The 13,047-nt window shown below is 39.4% G+C and overlaps 1 protein-coding gene across 7 annotated transcripts in view; it reads right to left on the bottom strand.

Moving 5' to 3' along the window:
• cftr (CF transmembrane conductance regulator) overlaps positions 1 to 13,047 on the bottom strand; it is a 50,389-nt gene that overhangs the window by 18,435 nt on the left and 18,907 nt on the right. For all 7 annotated transcript variants that reach the window (XM_044356070.1, XM_044356068.1, XM_044356066.1 and 4 more), the window contains 11 exons: positions 12,768 to 13,014; positions 12,470 to 12,562; positions 9,958 to 10,134; positions 9,589 to 9,780; positions 5,090 to 5,184; positions 3,980 to 4,066; positions 2,747 to 3,539; positions 2,400 to 2,528; positions 2,268 to 2,305; positions 1,015 to 1,301; positions 757 to 836 (listed from right to left, as the gene is read on the bottom strand). In XM_044356070.1, coding sequence (XP_044212005.1) covers positions 757 to 836; positions 1,015 to 1,301; positions 2,268 to 2,305; positions 2,400 to 2,528; positions 2,747 to 3,539; positions 3,980 to 4,066; positions 5,090 to 5,184; positions 9,589 to 9,780; positions 9,958 to 10,134; positions 12,470 to 12,562; positions 12,768 to 13,014 — 2,218 coding nt within the window. The remainder of the gene's footprint in view (positions 1 to 756; positions 837 to 1,014; positions 1,302 to 2,267; positions 2,306 to 2,399; positions 2,529 to 2,746; positions 3,540 to 3,979; positions 4,067 to 5,089; positions 5,185 to 9,588; positions 9,781 to 9,957; positions 10,135 to 12,469; positions 12,563 to 12,767; positions 13,015 to 13,047) is intronic.

Below are 13,047 nucleotides of genomic sequence, written 5' to 3'. Positions count from 1 at the left end.
CTAAATAGGTGGCGTTTGTCAAAAATTGTTGACATCAAACATCCAAACCAGTATTTTCAGAGGTAAGGCACAAGACAGCTATACTATTAAAGGTTCACAATGTGTCACGTCTGTCTGAAAACAATAGTCAGGTGCCCATATGAACATTTACAAAGGTTTTGTTTGCTATAACTATTACTCCTGTTCATACTGGCCTTCAAGGGATCCCTTCCTAACACCCTTCTAATGTAAGTGGTGCGGGACAAAATCCACAGTCCTCGTTTTGTGCAAAAAGATATTCCAAAGTTTATCTGAAGCTAATATGAAGCTTCATTCGTCCAAATTAGTTAAATCAAGTAGATATCTTCCAATGTTAAAGCCTTTTTACGACAAATTTCCCTCTTTTTGTTACTATCCTTCAACTGCAGCTCAACAGGGAAACACAAGAGGGAATTTTGCACAAAAACACTTCAACATTGAAAGATATCCACTTGACTTGAACAATTTGGACGACTGAAGCCTCATATTAGCTTCAGATAAACTTTTGAATATATTTGTGCACAAAACTAGGACTATGGATTTTGTCCCCCATCACTTATATTAGGAAGGGATCTTTTAATGGACATTATAAACAGGTGGAATAATTAAAGCACGTAAAACCTCTTTCAATCTTCATAGGGACACTCGACTATTGTTTTAATTAAAAATTGTGAACAAAAACGAAATATTTTGGGTCATAAGCACAATATTGTATTGACACATTTGTTGGTTAAATACCTGTATGAGGTCAAACAGCACCAGAGGCAGCATGTCATCTATGGTGGCCATATCCTTGGTGAATCTGTTCATGATCCGACCTGGAAGAAAACAAACAAGAGAAACATTAGGAAAAACTGCAGCATTGTTGTGAACGACTTAAGTTAATATGGCATTCAATGAGACTTAACAGATGATGTGCTTAAGAGATGAAGAAGTGCAACAACATGCCAAACAGAAAGCCCTGAAAAATACTGAGAAAATAAAACAGGAAAGCACCCGTCTTCATAGTGTTGAGCAGAGCCATGGGGGCCCGAAGTACAGAAGTCAGCATCTGTTCATGCAGTCTTTTGGAAACCGTGAGTAACGTGTGCACTAGTGGGAGACCCCTGAAGAATCCTAAAGCCAGCACGCTCTCTGATGTGGCCACATAGATGTAGATGATGTAGTAAGCGCTGGTCGGTGTGACGATGACGGCTAGGTGGACCGGGGGCGCCGAAGAGTTGGGGTGCTGCTCATCGATGTAGTTGGGTGATGAGGGGTTGGCGCCATCCCTCCAGATCTCACTGACAGAACAGAGAGAGGATTTAGAATGAAACCCAGACTGGATTTTAGCATGAAAACAGACACAAAATGTCACTCGTTAAAGCTCTTGAATTTTTGACATAACAGTTCCCAAAGGACTGTATGACTGTTTTATATATCACACTGCTCACCAATACATAATCTGAAACTTAGAAAAGCACAAATCCAATGTTTAAAAGTACTGATTCCTCAGGAAAAATAAAGAATTAGACATTTGGAAACATTTAAACATATGTTTAACATACTATATAACATATGTACATCTAAAATTTATTGTATTGTTCAAGAGTATACTTCTGTACTTACACTTACCATTTTGAGTGCATAAGTGCGTTCACACTGAGAGGTATGGGTAATGCAGTGCACTGTGAGTACCCGGATGGTGCACTCAAAACGGTCAAAAAGTCGACTGTGGAACTATGGACACTTCTCGCCCTAAATGGTCACCATCTTGGCTAATTTAGCAGTCTGTAATGATTTGGTAGTGCGAACGATAACGCGAATGCTAATGCTAGCTAATGCTAACGCTAGCTAATGCTAACGCTAGCTAATGCTAAGGCTGTGTTTGATTTGAGACAACACTACCCTGTCAAAATTTGTGCACTACGCCAGTAATATATAGTGTACTACATGAAAGTGTACTAACAGAAGTATGTGATTTGAGACAGAGCTTTAGTCTTATAGAAGAGAAAAAAAACCTCTGGAACTGTGTAATCTGTACATCCTTATTAAACATCCTCAAGATGTTAAAAATGATTTTATCCACATACTTAATGATCTATTTCATGACAATATTAAGTGTTTCAATCAGGGATAATGCAGTAACTGCATACGGGGTCTTTCATGCTGCTTTGGTGACTGATTTCAGGACAAACTGGATCAACACAACTAACGTCTTCTGCTGTTTTAATCACAGTATCTCAAGGAAAATGAAACATGACACTTACTCAGTTATGAGGAAAATGCCGATGACTGAACCAGCAACCTGTTAGTGGAAAGGAAAAGAACAGAAATATTTATTAAATAAATTAAATCTATTAAAAATAAATCAAAACTTAAATAAACGGTAGCGGTTTTACCTCAATGACAAAGACAAAGATGATGAACATGAGGACATAGACTAAGCTCCTGTTGGTGGTGATGTAGCGTAGGTAAGTGCTCCATGAGGTAGTTTCAAAGATGTTCTCACGTTCATCTGCGAAGCATTGCTGTGGAGAAACAGAATTGCTCTTTGACACCTATAATCAATTCCACAGTACGTCTAGCTAAAGTTTGATTTAAGACAAAGTCAAGTAAATGTTGAGGTGTTCGCAAGATCTTGAAAATGAGGTCTGATTCTTCTAAAAGCCTAAATATAAGACATGTATCCATCCATGTTCTCTAATGTGAAAAGGATTTAACAAAACATTACACTGAAAAGCTCTACCTCCATGTCTTCTTCATCAATTTCCTCACTAATGTCATAAACGCTGTCCTTGGACAGGCGACGGGCGTAAATGTCCAGCTCGGACGCCAGGTCACACTGTGGCGTGATGGACAGCTTTTTTCTGAAGGATGACTGCATCTGCTGCTCTCTGCGCTCATGGCCCTGAGCGTTGGTGATGAACGCCAGGACGGATTGGCGCCGCTGCCCGTTGAGATGTTGCAACCCGTGGTGGTACAGGTTCCCTCTGGGGAGCACCTCCTCTACTTGATCGTCCTCGGGTACCACCGAGAATTTCCTCTCAGAAAGTTCACGAACCCCGTCCTCTATCGTCGTGGACTGGGGATTATTTGTAGTCTGTTGGGAGTTCCCAATGAAGGAGAACTTGCGGGCAGCTGCCAGGGGACTGAGTATGAGTGACTGCTTGCGTTTTTCTGGGTAGCCATCACCTCCAGGATGACCTTGGGATCCAGGGACAATTATTGGAGGCGGCGGCTGGCGGAAAGACTGGCGGATGGGCTCTGGGCCTCGGAAACCGGCGGTTTCATCAATGGAGACTCTGCGGAGAGTTTCCGTGAGGATGGAGCTGCGCCGCTCTGCGTTGATGTTGTCGTAAGCTTCCATGCCGAGGAGGAGGGAGCTGAAGTCGGGCCGCTGGGCCTGCAGCTCTGAGAAGGTGCCGTAGAAGTAACAGTCTCCGTTGTGCAGCAGAAGGATTTTGTCTGCTCGTTTGAGATGATCCAACTTGCTGGTGACCACAATTCGAGTCTTTGAGCCCATCAGTTTACAGACACATCTAAGTAGTGACACAAAAAAATTTGATTGTAAAGAAATATTAGAAGTCTAGTTATCTTAAACACATTAGTTTTTCTTAAAACAAGCCCACAAACAATGGCTGTTCATTTAAAAAAAAAAAAACAAGCTACTGTATGTGTTTACTGTGTCCACACGGGTCATTCAACATAATCACAATGAGTAATTTTGGCTGCTTCTCAAGTCTGAAAGACTTCCAAAGTCCACATGTCATCAAAGGATAATTCCCTATCGCTCGACTACAAAAAAAAAAAAAACCCAAAACATTTCCTGAGAAAGTTAAAGTGTAATGAAGCAGCCGTAACTCACCCCAGTCAATCTGAGTGTGTCTGAGACAACAAGTGATAACCTTGACCTTAAACTCAACCTTAGCTCAACCACCCCCACCCTTCCACATGAAAGACTCTCTGTTGGAATACTCACTTCTCAAAGATCTCTTTCTCTGTCACTATGTCCAAGTGGGTGAAAGGTGCATCCAGCAGGTAAAGGTCTGCATCTTTATACACAGCCCTGGAGGTAGAAAACACACAAGAGAGAATGTGTGAGAAGTCATTATATACAGTATACTGAGAAAACAACAAGGTAAGAGAAAAACAGAACATAGCCAGAGGTATAAATGAGGAAGTCCCTGAGGGCATATATCACTTCCAGTGAATATTAACCATGATGGCTGAAGCCAAACACCAATGAGAGGAGGCAAATTGATGCCAGGACACTAAACTGAATAAATAATGCATGGGAATACGAGAGTGTCTGACTGTTGTGATCTGAACAGAGATTTAATGGAGTAATAAACCTGTATTGAGGCTGTAGAGAGCATTTGTCATTAAAACAAGACCATAAAATACATCAGTTATGATAGGTGATAGTTATCAGTTCTTGTAGGTTATCATTATGTACAGTAAGAGCTCAGTTTTTTACATTGTTAGGAACCAGTACTGTAACTTTCAGCATTGCCAAATCAAGTTTAGTAGACGTTTTTATTGGCTAACAAGGAATGGAGCCTCTATCCTTAGTTTATGGCCCTGAAGTAGATTTCTTCAATTGCATTTGTTGTCAGCTGTGATTGCAGGCCTCTAACCCTGATCAAGGTTGCGGAAGTGAATGTGTTGGTTTTTATGGAAGAAAAAATTCTGTTTGATGTATTATTCAGCTCTCTTTGATCTACCCACTGTAGAGAAGCTGATGTTTTTAACCTTGAACTCCCTCTTAAACTACAAAAGGAATTCAATTCCCATTCCTCATTGAGCCATAACATACCAGAGATCCCAGTAAACAAATTGCTGATCTCTGAAAAACCACCAAACAACTCATAGTAGCTACATTTAGTTCTTCAGAGCACTTCCTCGACTGGAGATAAGACTCAAATCTTTACTCTTTTTTCTAAATCGTTCTATTTTTGTTCACTGCAAAAAAAAACAAAAAAACACTGTCAACATTAGACTATAATTAGAATTAATCAGCAGAGGTGGTCTGTGTTGACAGATGGTGAATAAGACATGTTGAAAGACGCTCAGGTGTGACAGGAAGTACCTGGCCAGGCCGAGGCGTGCCCTTTGACCGCCGCTGAGCGTCACTCCTCCTTCGACAAGGAGCGTCTTGTCTTTCTCGGGCAGCAAGGCGAAGTCCTAGAGAGAGAAAAACTAGATGTCAGCGGGTCAAACGCATGCATACAAACAGTAGTCACCTGTTGAACAAGTAACAACAGCAAGAAAAACACTGTGATACCTGAGTTTGACAAAATGGCAAAAGCATCACGAAGACAATGACGACAATCAATTGTTGATGACAGGAAAATAACACATTAGCCTCTATTTGCTTTTCTACGGTTGTGTATCAAAGTAAAACTGATCACTTCACCCTCTCCTTTCAGCTCTTCGTTTGTTTTCAATGTGGCAACAGAGGTATTTAATCTTATCATTTTTGCATTCGTTGCATGTTTTACTGCCTAAGAATGCCAATTAAATGCCTGAAGTGCTTGATGTACTACCAGTGTGCTAACTGCTACAGTGAATGAAACTAGGTCAGTGGTTTGCAGATATACTTGATGCTTAAATTCATCTACTAATTCTGATAACTTTGGAATGAAAACAACATTTATATTTGGGCCACTAGGAATAAAGGTTGACGGTCTTAAAGCAATAGTTATTTAAATTTTACAATATGTTTGCCAAATGCAAGGCCGCTACATTGAAACCGCAAAACAAAAAGCTTCTGCGTGATGAGTTTTTATCACTTGAATGGTCAAAGCGTGACATGTACTGTATAGTCTACTGTGAACAGTAGACTATACTGTCCCCTTTGCGTTGTATGAGGGCTTGATGTCCTTGCACCATGTCCTTGTGCAGAGGTTCACACCATGTTATGTTAACCTAGTCTTTTTTTTTGTTAATAAGGGGGAAGAAAATGTGTTAAAGTACCCATTTCACGTTTTATTTAATGAGGTTTTATATGTTCATGCTTGCATAGATCAGTTTTGTAAGACAGTGATTGGGTGATTCTGTAAAATGTGCTCTAGGAAAGGAAATGCAAAGAGTTTTTTTGTCCACCTTTGTACACCTGTAGCGTAAATGTTGTCACCATGCAGCCAACAGAAAATACTCACCAAAAAAGAGTATTTTTATGTACTAATATGCACAAAAGATACTTGTTTTCACAGTTTAATGAAACTGCCCTGAGAAAAGAACTTAAAAAAAAAAGGTTAATTTCTTTTCCTGGTCATTTGTATGAAAGCAACAAAGTATGTCTCAACACCACAACAACACCAAGACAGTCCTGTACGTACATTACTTTTACCTGGAAATAAAAGTACTTCAGGTTCAGGTAATCATAGATTTATTGTCAAGTTAAAAACCACAAAAAAGGCACAAACCACAGATGGGATAGGCAACATGAAGTAGAAACATAAAGCGCACGTTCAGTGGTAATTCATAAGGAAAATGTAGCGCCGACAAGGATGAAGTGACAGCACAAGTTTATCATCGTTAAAACTTCCTACCTTTTTAACTGTGACTTCCGCTGTCCTGACAGGAGCGCATAGGGGGGGATCAAGTTAACAGGTTGTTTAACAGCTTGTAAAATAAAGCAGCATAGTAAAAAAAAAAAAAAAAAGACATGTTGTGTGTCTCTCACTGTGAACAAAAAGCACCTGCCGGGCCAGCGGCTAGAGAGGCTGGAGGCGAACCGTGAGTTTACAGTGGGGAGACCACCCATGGGAGTCTAGTCTGGTGCTTCGGGGGGCAACAAGAGAGAGGAATTACAGTCACGAGCCCTTAAAAGCTTCAGCACTGTCTGGAGAAATCTGCTCTGGTTGTCACTCCTGTCTGTCATGGTTGTCATGGTTACTACAGTAGAAAAAACCTGTGTGCAGTTTCTCTCATTTTCAGTCATTTCTAGTCTATTGAAGTGACTGATAAGACAGAATAATGAGAATTACTGTTAAGTAATGGAACTGAATTGGAAAAGTTATTAAAAGTGGTAACTAATTATTTTAAAATTAAAGTTACATAATGAACCTTTTTATGCTTTTGTGCAAAGTGGAAAACCATTAACTACAAGGCTTGTGCTGCCTTGCATTTTATTATTGATTACTAATTGAAAATTCAATTCTCACTTACTGTACAATACATCAGTAAAGAGTTTTTTTTAAAAAGGAGGAATCTGTGATCCAAACACAAACAAAATACCCATCTCACCACCAAAAATACAAAAACCTGCCATCACTCTCACATTATTTGACCAGTCTCATACAGTAAAGAGTAAATGATGCTGTAAAAAGGTTTGTTTACAGTCTAAATATTGCAGTTTAAGATAAACTGCCCTAACTGTACTTTAAGTTGGAAAGAAAAAACACAAAATGCAGCTTTTCCTCTATTCAATTAAGAGAATACAATTAAAACAACCTCAAATGTATTCAATCTGAAATATTATAGGTTGCGCCTTTAAATAAGAATTGCGTTTTCTGATAATTGAGATGATTTAAGCATTTTTTTGACTTTTCAAAGTGTTAGAACAATATAATAACACTATCATTTTATGTACTTAATGCCAGACTTATTAACATGAGACACATTAGCTAACGTACCTACCTACCACAAGGGATTAGTTGAAACAATGTTGCCCCGACACTGTTTGAAGGTGAGCTGCTTTTTTAACAATCTGTCATTTTTAGAGGCTTTAACAAAACTTCAGAGGAGTTGTCTCACTCGCTCACAATCGAAGCTCACGTGAACAGTTGTCATTGTCTTATCATTTCCAAACAACACACAAAGCAGAAGTGACGGTGCGAGTCTTGTTGTTATTTCATTGACGCCTCATCGCTGCATTTGATGTCTCTCCTCAGGACAAAATGGAGGCTGGGGTTTTTTTTTTTTTTTTACAAGGAGACGTCAATATTGCACACCGGCTTTGTTTGCTGTGACAACATGTTGTGTTTTTGTTAAAACCACTGAGGCGCTGTCGGTGACACAGGAGACGGGGCGTGGCGGTAAATTAATGGTGGTGTCACCCTCTGCATGAGCTTCTGCTATGATTTGAGTATAAATGATACTAATGTACTGTATTTAGAATATCAACATGTCACTGAGTGATCGGCATCAACCTTTAAAAGCTTTAACAGGTTCCTAAAATGATTCCAAAAACTGGATTTATTCTTTAATTTTGTTCGGTTAGATTGCTGTGATGCGTCTCAGAAATACATAACTGTTTATTCCAAATAAATATTTACACAAATAATAATGTAGTTTAGTCATATCTGACTAAAAATTGTTTGCAACTGAATCAAAAATGAAATGAGAGTTTATGTATATATGTTAGAATCACGTATAAGTGTCTAAGCATGTACAGGATATACAGTATAATATATATCATATCACTTCTGAGGTATTTTACTATGAAAAACACATCTTATTTTCATGTATGCTTCTTTTTTTTTCCTGTTCAACGACGTAAAACATATTTGATCACATAACTTTATATTGAAACACAGAACCTAACAAGCCCACAGATCTGATGGTTTGTCCCAAAACAGCTCTTCTGTGTTTGAGACGTCCGTTACTGAAGAATCAACAAGCTCATATTCCATCCCAGTGACATAACGTGAGATTTCCATGGCAACAGAGGAGACATTATTCTGCTGAGGGGGCCTTCACTCAACGCCGAGGCTTATGAGAGACCGAGTGTGTGTGTGTGTGTGTGTGGATATGTGTGTGAAGCGGAGTAATAGAGAGAGAATGTAGAAAGCTTGTGTGTGTGTGTGTGTGTGTGTGTGTGTGTGTGTGTGGAACATAATGGGTTTAAATGTGGCCCGGGGAAACCTGAACCTTCTTGATGCTTCGCAGAGGCTCCGGACAGACAACTGAGCAGAAAGCGTCAGTCCGATGAAAGAGAGAAGACTTGAGAATGAAGCCGGCTATGGATCACTTAGTTATTTGCAACTAAAATAATATTTAGTGATGATTTCATAGCAATAAACAGCGATTTACAACAATCCAACTAACATACACCCATCATTAATGTAAGTTACAATGAATTCCAGTGGTGTCAAAAGTATCAAAACATCATTTAAAACAACTATTATCTGTATTTCAGGACCTAAATATGTTCCAGATACTCAAATCTTCCCAGACATGCCGCTTTCACCGAAAAATGTCACACATGTGCCTGTCGGGCTTGAATTTGAGTGCACCACCGCAGCTAGTAAGTTGTATATTTAGTAAAATTTTAGTGAAAATGTAAGAATTGTGTCCATCTGTATGCTCAGCACCTTCCAAATACTTCTCATTATTTTCAAAGTATGTGTCTTTAGCCATTTTAAAAAAAAAAAAAAATTGAAGCCTTTGAAACATGCTGAGTATATTGAGCAGATTGCCAAGTACATTTTTTTTCAGTGGTGCTCATGATTAACAGGAGAAGATCTGGGTAGTTTGGTTGTATACAAACATAGAACAGACACTCACTTCATCAGCAGAATAGAAAATAAGAGAGGGATAAAAAAAAAAAAAAAGAATGAATATATGGAAAAACAAATGTACCTCCTCCAGCTGGCAAGCCTTGATGACGGAGGTGTAGCGGTACTCGTCGTAGGTCAGGCCAAACAGGATGTTGTCACGGATGGTCCCGGGCATGATCCAGGAAGTCTGTGGCGAGAAGGAGATGCGACCGCTGTGTCTGATTTTACCCTCCGATGGCACCAACTCTCCCAGGATCATCATGAGCAGGGAACTCTGGAGGAAAAATAGTTTAATCTTTTACATTTTTAACCTGATGTGTGAACACAGATCAGCCTGTAACGAATGAGTTTTGGCGTCTTGCTCAAGGACACTTTGATGGATACAGTGGCACCTTTGGATTTAGTATAATCTTTATTTTAAAAAAAACACACAAAATTTTCTTTGACCTACTTTCCCTGAGCCAGTGGATCCAGCCACCGCCAGCATCTTGCCCTTCTCCAGGTACAGGCTGATGTTCTTGAGGACGGGCGTCACGTAGAGGTTTGTGAAGAAGAGGCCGGCGTCACCGTTCGGGTGTCCGTTTGCTTTGTTCTCCTGCTTGATCTTCTCAAACAGCTCACCAATACCCTGCAAAAAAAAACAAACAAAAAGGACATTCATTGTTTATATGGACTGAACAAAGGCTGGAAGATACAGAAACACACAAAGTAATGTAGTAAAATATGTTTTACTGCACTGAATAATCTACCTGTTCTTAGAGAAGATACCTTGATATTGATCTTTCCCCCAATTTTATGTTCATACATATCTGTCACTGTTCACTGCAGTTTGATGTAAAACTGCTCAAAATATGTTTCCAGTAATAAAAAGTGAAATTAGTGACAGTGGGGAGAAAAATTATGTAATAATATCTGCTTTTTTTTTCTTAAATTATCAATTTTTCCAAATTTCTGTAGTTTTATTTCATTGGTTTTTTTCCAAACAAATTAAAAATGTGCATAAAACATGATCTCTAACTTTCTATGTAAATAAACTAAAAAAATAACATTTATATAATAGTTTTCTATATTTGGGTAGAGCATGCTGTGCTGTGAGCTACAATATACTTTCACAGTACAACTGTACTTTAAAACACTGTAGCACTCCATGCTAAAGTATACATCATTGTGTGTGTGTGTGTGTGTTAATGTGTGCATGGCAGGTGCTCGGTTTGTGTTTTTCTTTTAGTTTACATAACTGCCTGTTTCAGGGCTGAGCGAGTGTGTCCGTCATGCTTTGCTTTCAGACGGGGGAGATCAGGCCGAACCGCTGTGAGAAACAAGAGATTCTCTAAAAAAAAAAAAAGACAGAAGAAGACTCCCAAAGTCTTCACAATGGCTTTATTTCACCTCATCTGTCACTGCCCTCTGTAAAGATTAATGGCTGACACATCTCACTGTTAGAAAAAAAAAAAAGGGGAACTCTGCTTGACTCGCTGGCTTAATCATTGACCTCTGTGACGTTTTATGGGTCACCGTTCCTCTAATGCCGGGGCTTGCTGCGGTTTTGTATAGGTTTTTTCGGTGCGATTGTCATTCTAATGAGCTGACGTACATGCTGTCAGCAGTAAAGAAAGACAACACCCCTCCCATTCATCTGTGAATGGCACCTTCCAGGAAGAGGAGAAGGCAAGAGGAGAATCTGGGAATTAGGTGATGAACAAAATCCGAATCTCAGAGAGAGATTCAGAGCGTGTTCCCAGCGAAGGCGAGGTTTGGTGACGACACCGAGGTAATTAATTATGCAAAGTGACGGACAAAAAAACACTCGTTCGTTTTCTCACGGTATTGGGTGGTCAATGAATCACACCTGTTAGTTACAGCCACTGCCTATAGATAAGATTATACTACCCACTCCCCGGTGACGGTGAAGAATTATACCTCTATTATACCTCTGATGCATGATGGATTTAGGGGTTGTGGGAGTTCTTAAAACCTAAATTGCACGTTGTTGCCCTCTTGTAATAATGTCACACACACAAATACTGTAAATGTACAAGCACACCGGCTCTGCCTGGGTTGAGTTTTCTGCACTGAGAAGACAAATAAAATCAGTTATAGCACTTCCGTCTATGTGCTTTCTGATAACCATCTGAGCTGTCTAGCATACACTGTGATTTACATTTAATTAATAACTTGATGTGTAACTTGGCTGTTTCTTCTAGTCTGAACCAGATAGGAAAACTTTGTTGTATAATTTAATTTCAGACTTAATTTTGTTATGCTCAACTTGTATCCACATTCATCTATTCTACAGTAAATACATAAATAAATCATTATTACCTGCAATAGACTCTAGATTACATTCTCACTCCTAACAAGACATGTTAATGATTACACCATGATGGATTCATATCTTTTTAATATCAATCAATTAATATTTTAAACTGACAATATGCAACTCTATGGTATTTGTGCATCTCAGGACATCGGTTCTCAAGGTGTTTCCAGACTTTTTTCAGTAGATATCTGCACAGTCCCACACCTGCTGGGAACCGTGACACATAAATAAAAGCCGCTAAGAATTAAGTCTGTTGTCAAGAGATATGAGCAGCCTATTTAATTATTGTTAAAATGTTTGAAATTGTTTGAAATTCACTTGTTGAATAAGAAGAAGTGGATCCGATTTTAAGTGATTGCATCTTCAAGCTTATTACAATTGATTGTTGATCATTAATGAGTCTGGCAATTCATTCCTTTCACTAAGAGGATGATTAAGACATGAATTCTCAAGCGTCTTGATGTTATTCGATGTAATTTGAGTTTAAACAGCATCGTCTGTTTGAGGAAGTTCTCCACAGTTTTGACTCTGCAGCACTAAACATACTTGGTGTTTAGTGTGATAATTTGTACGTTATTTTCACAACATATTGCATTGAAATACTACTACCTCATTCAAGTTTGACACACAGACACGAACAAACCTCGTCCCAGGATGCGGACACATTGACCAGCTCCACTTCAGTGGTGGTCAGATTGTACTCCATCGCTCTGTATTCTTCTTTCATTAAGAATTCCTGGAGAACATAAAGCGCAAGCAGGTACATCATCATTACATTTACATTTATTATATAATGTAAGCTCTTTTTTTTTTGTTATGGGCTGTTGCAGGTCAAAACCAAAGCTGAAGGCCAACATAACATGTCTGGAAGCAATAAAAGGCATCTCTCCCACTGATTAACACACTGAATGACATCACCCTAGGGTGTGTGTCTCACCCACCTCTATCTTCTGGACCAACGCCAGCGTATCGTACCACATCTGGATGGATCCGGGCAGTTGGCGGGTCAGCGTCATTCTTAGCACCATGCAGTAGGAGGCCGTGGTGAAGATACGACGGAGGATGATGCCTTTACTGAGCGCATGCGGCACGATGGCCGACACGATGACCAAGATGGCGGAGAAGAAGTACGAGGCGCTGTAGAAGTAACGCAGGGAACCGATCTTCCTCGTCAGCGTCATCTCATCCCTGAGGAGAACGAGGGAAGAGGAAAGAGGAAAG

This window comes from Thunnus albacares, chromosome 7 (genome assembly GCF_914725855.1).
Source record: "Thunnus albacares chromosome 7, fThuAlb1.1, whole genome shotgun sequence".
Classification (NCBI taxonomy): Eukaryota; Metazoa; Chordata; class Actinopteri; order Scombriformes; family Scombridae; genus Thunnus; species Thunnus albacares.
Note: the sequence above shows the minus strand (reverse complement) of the source record. Positions and strands in the feature narration are given on the sequence as shown.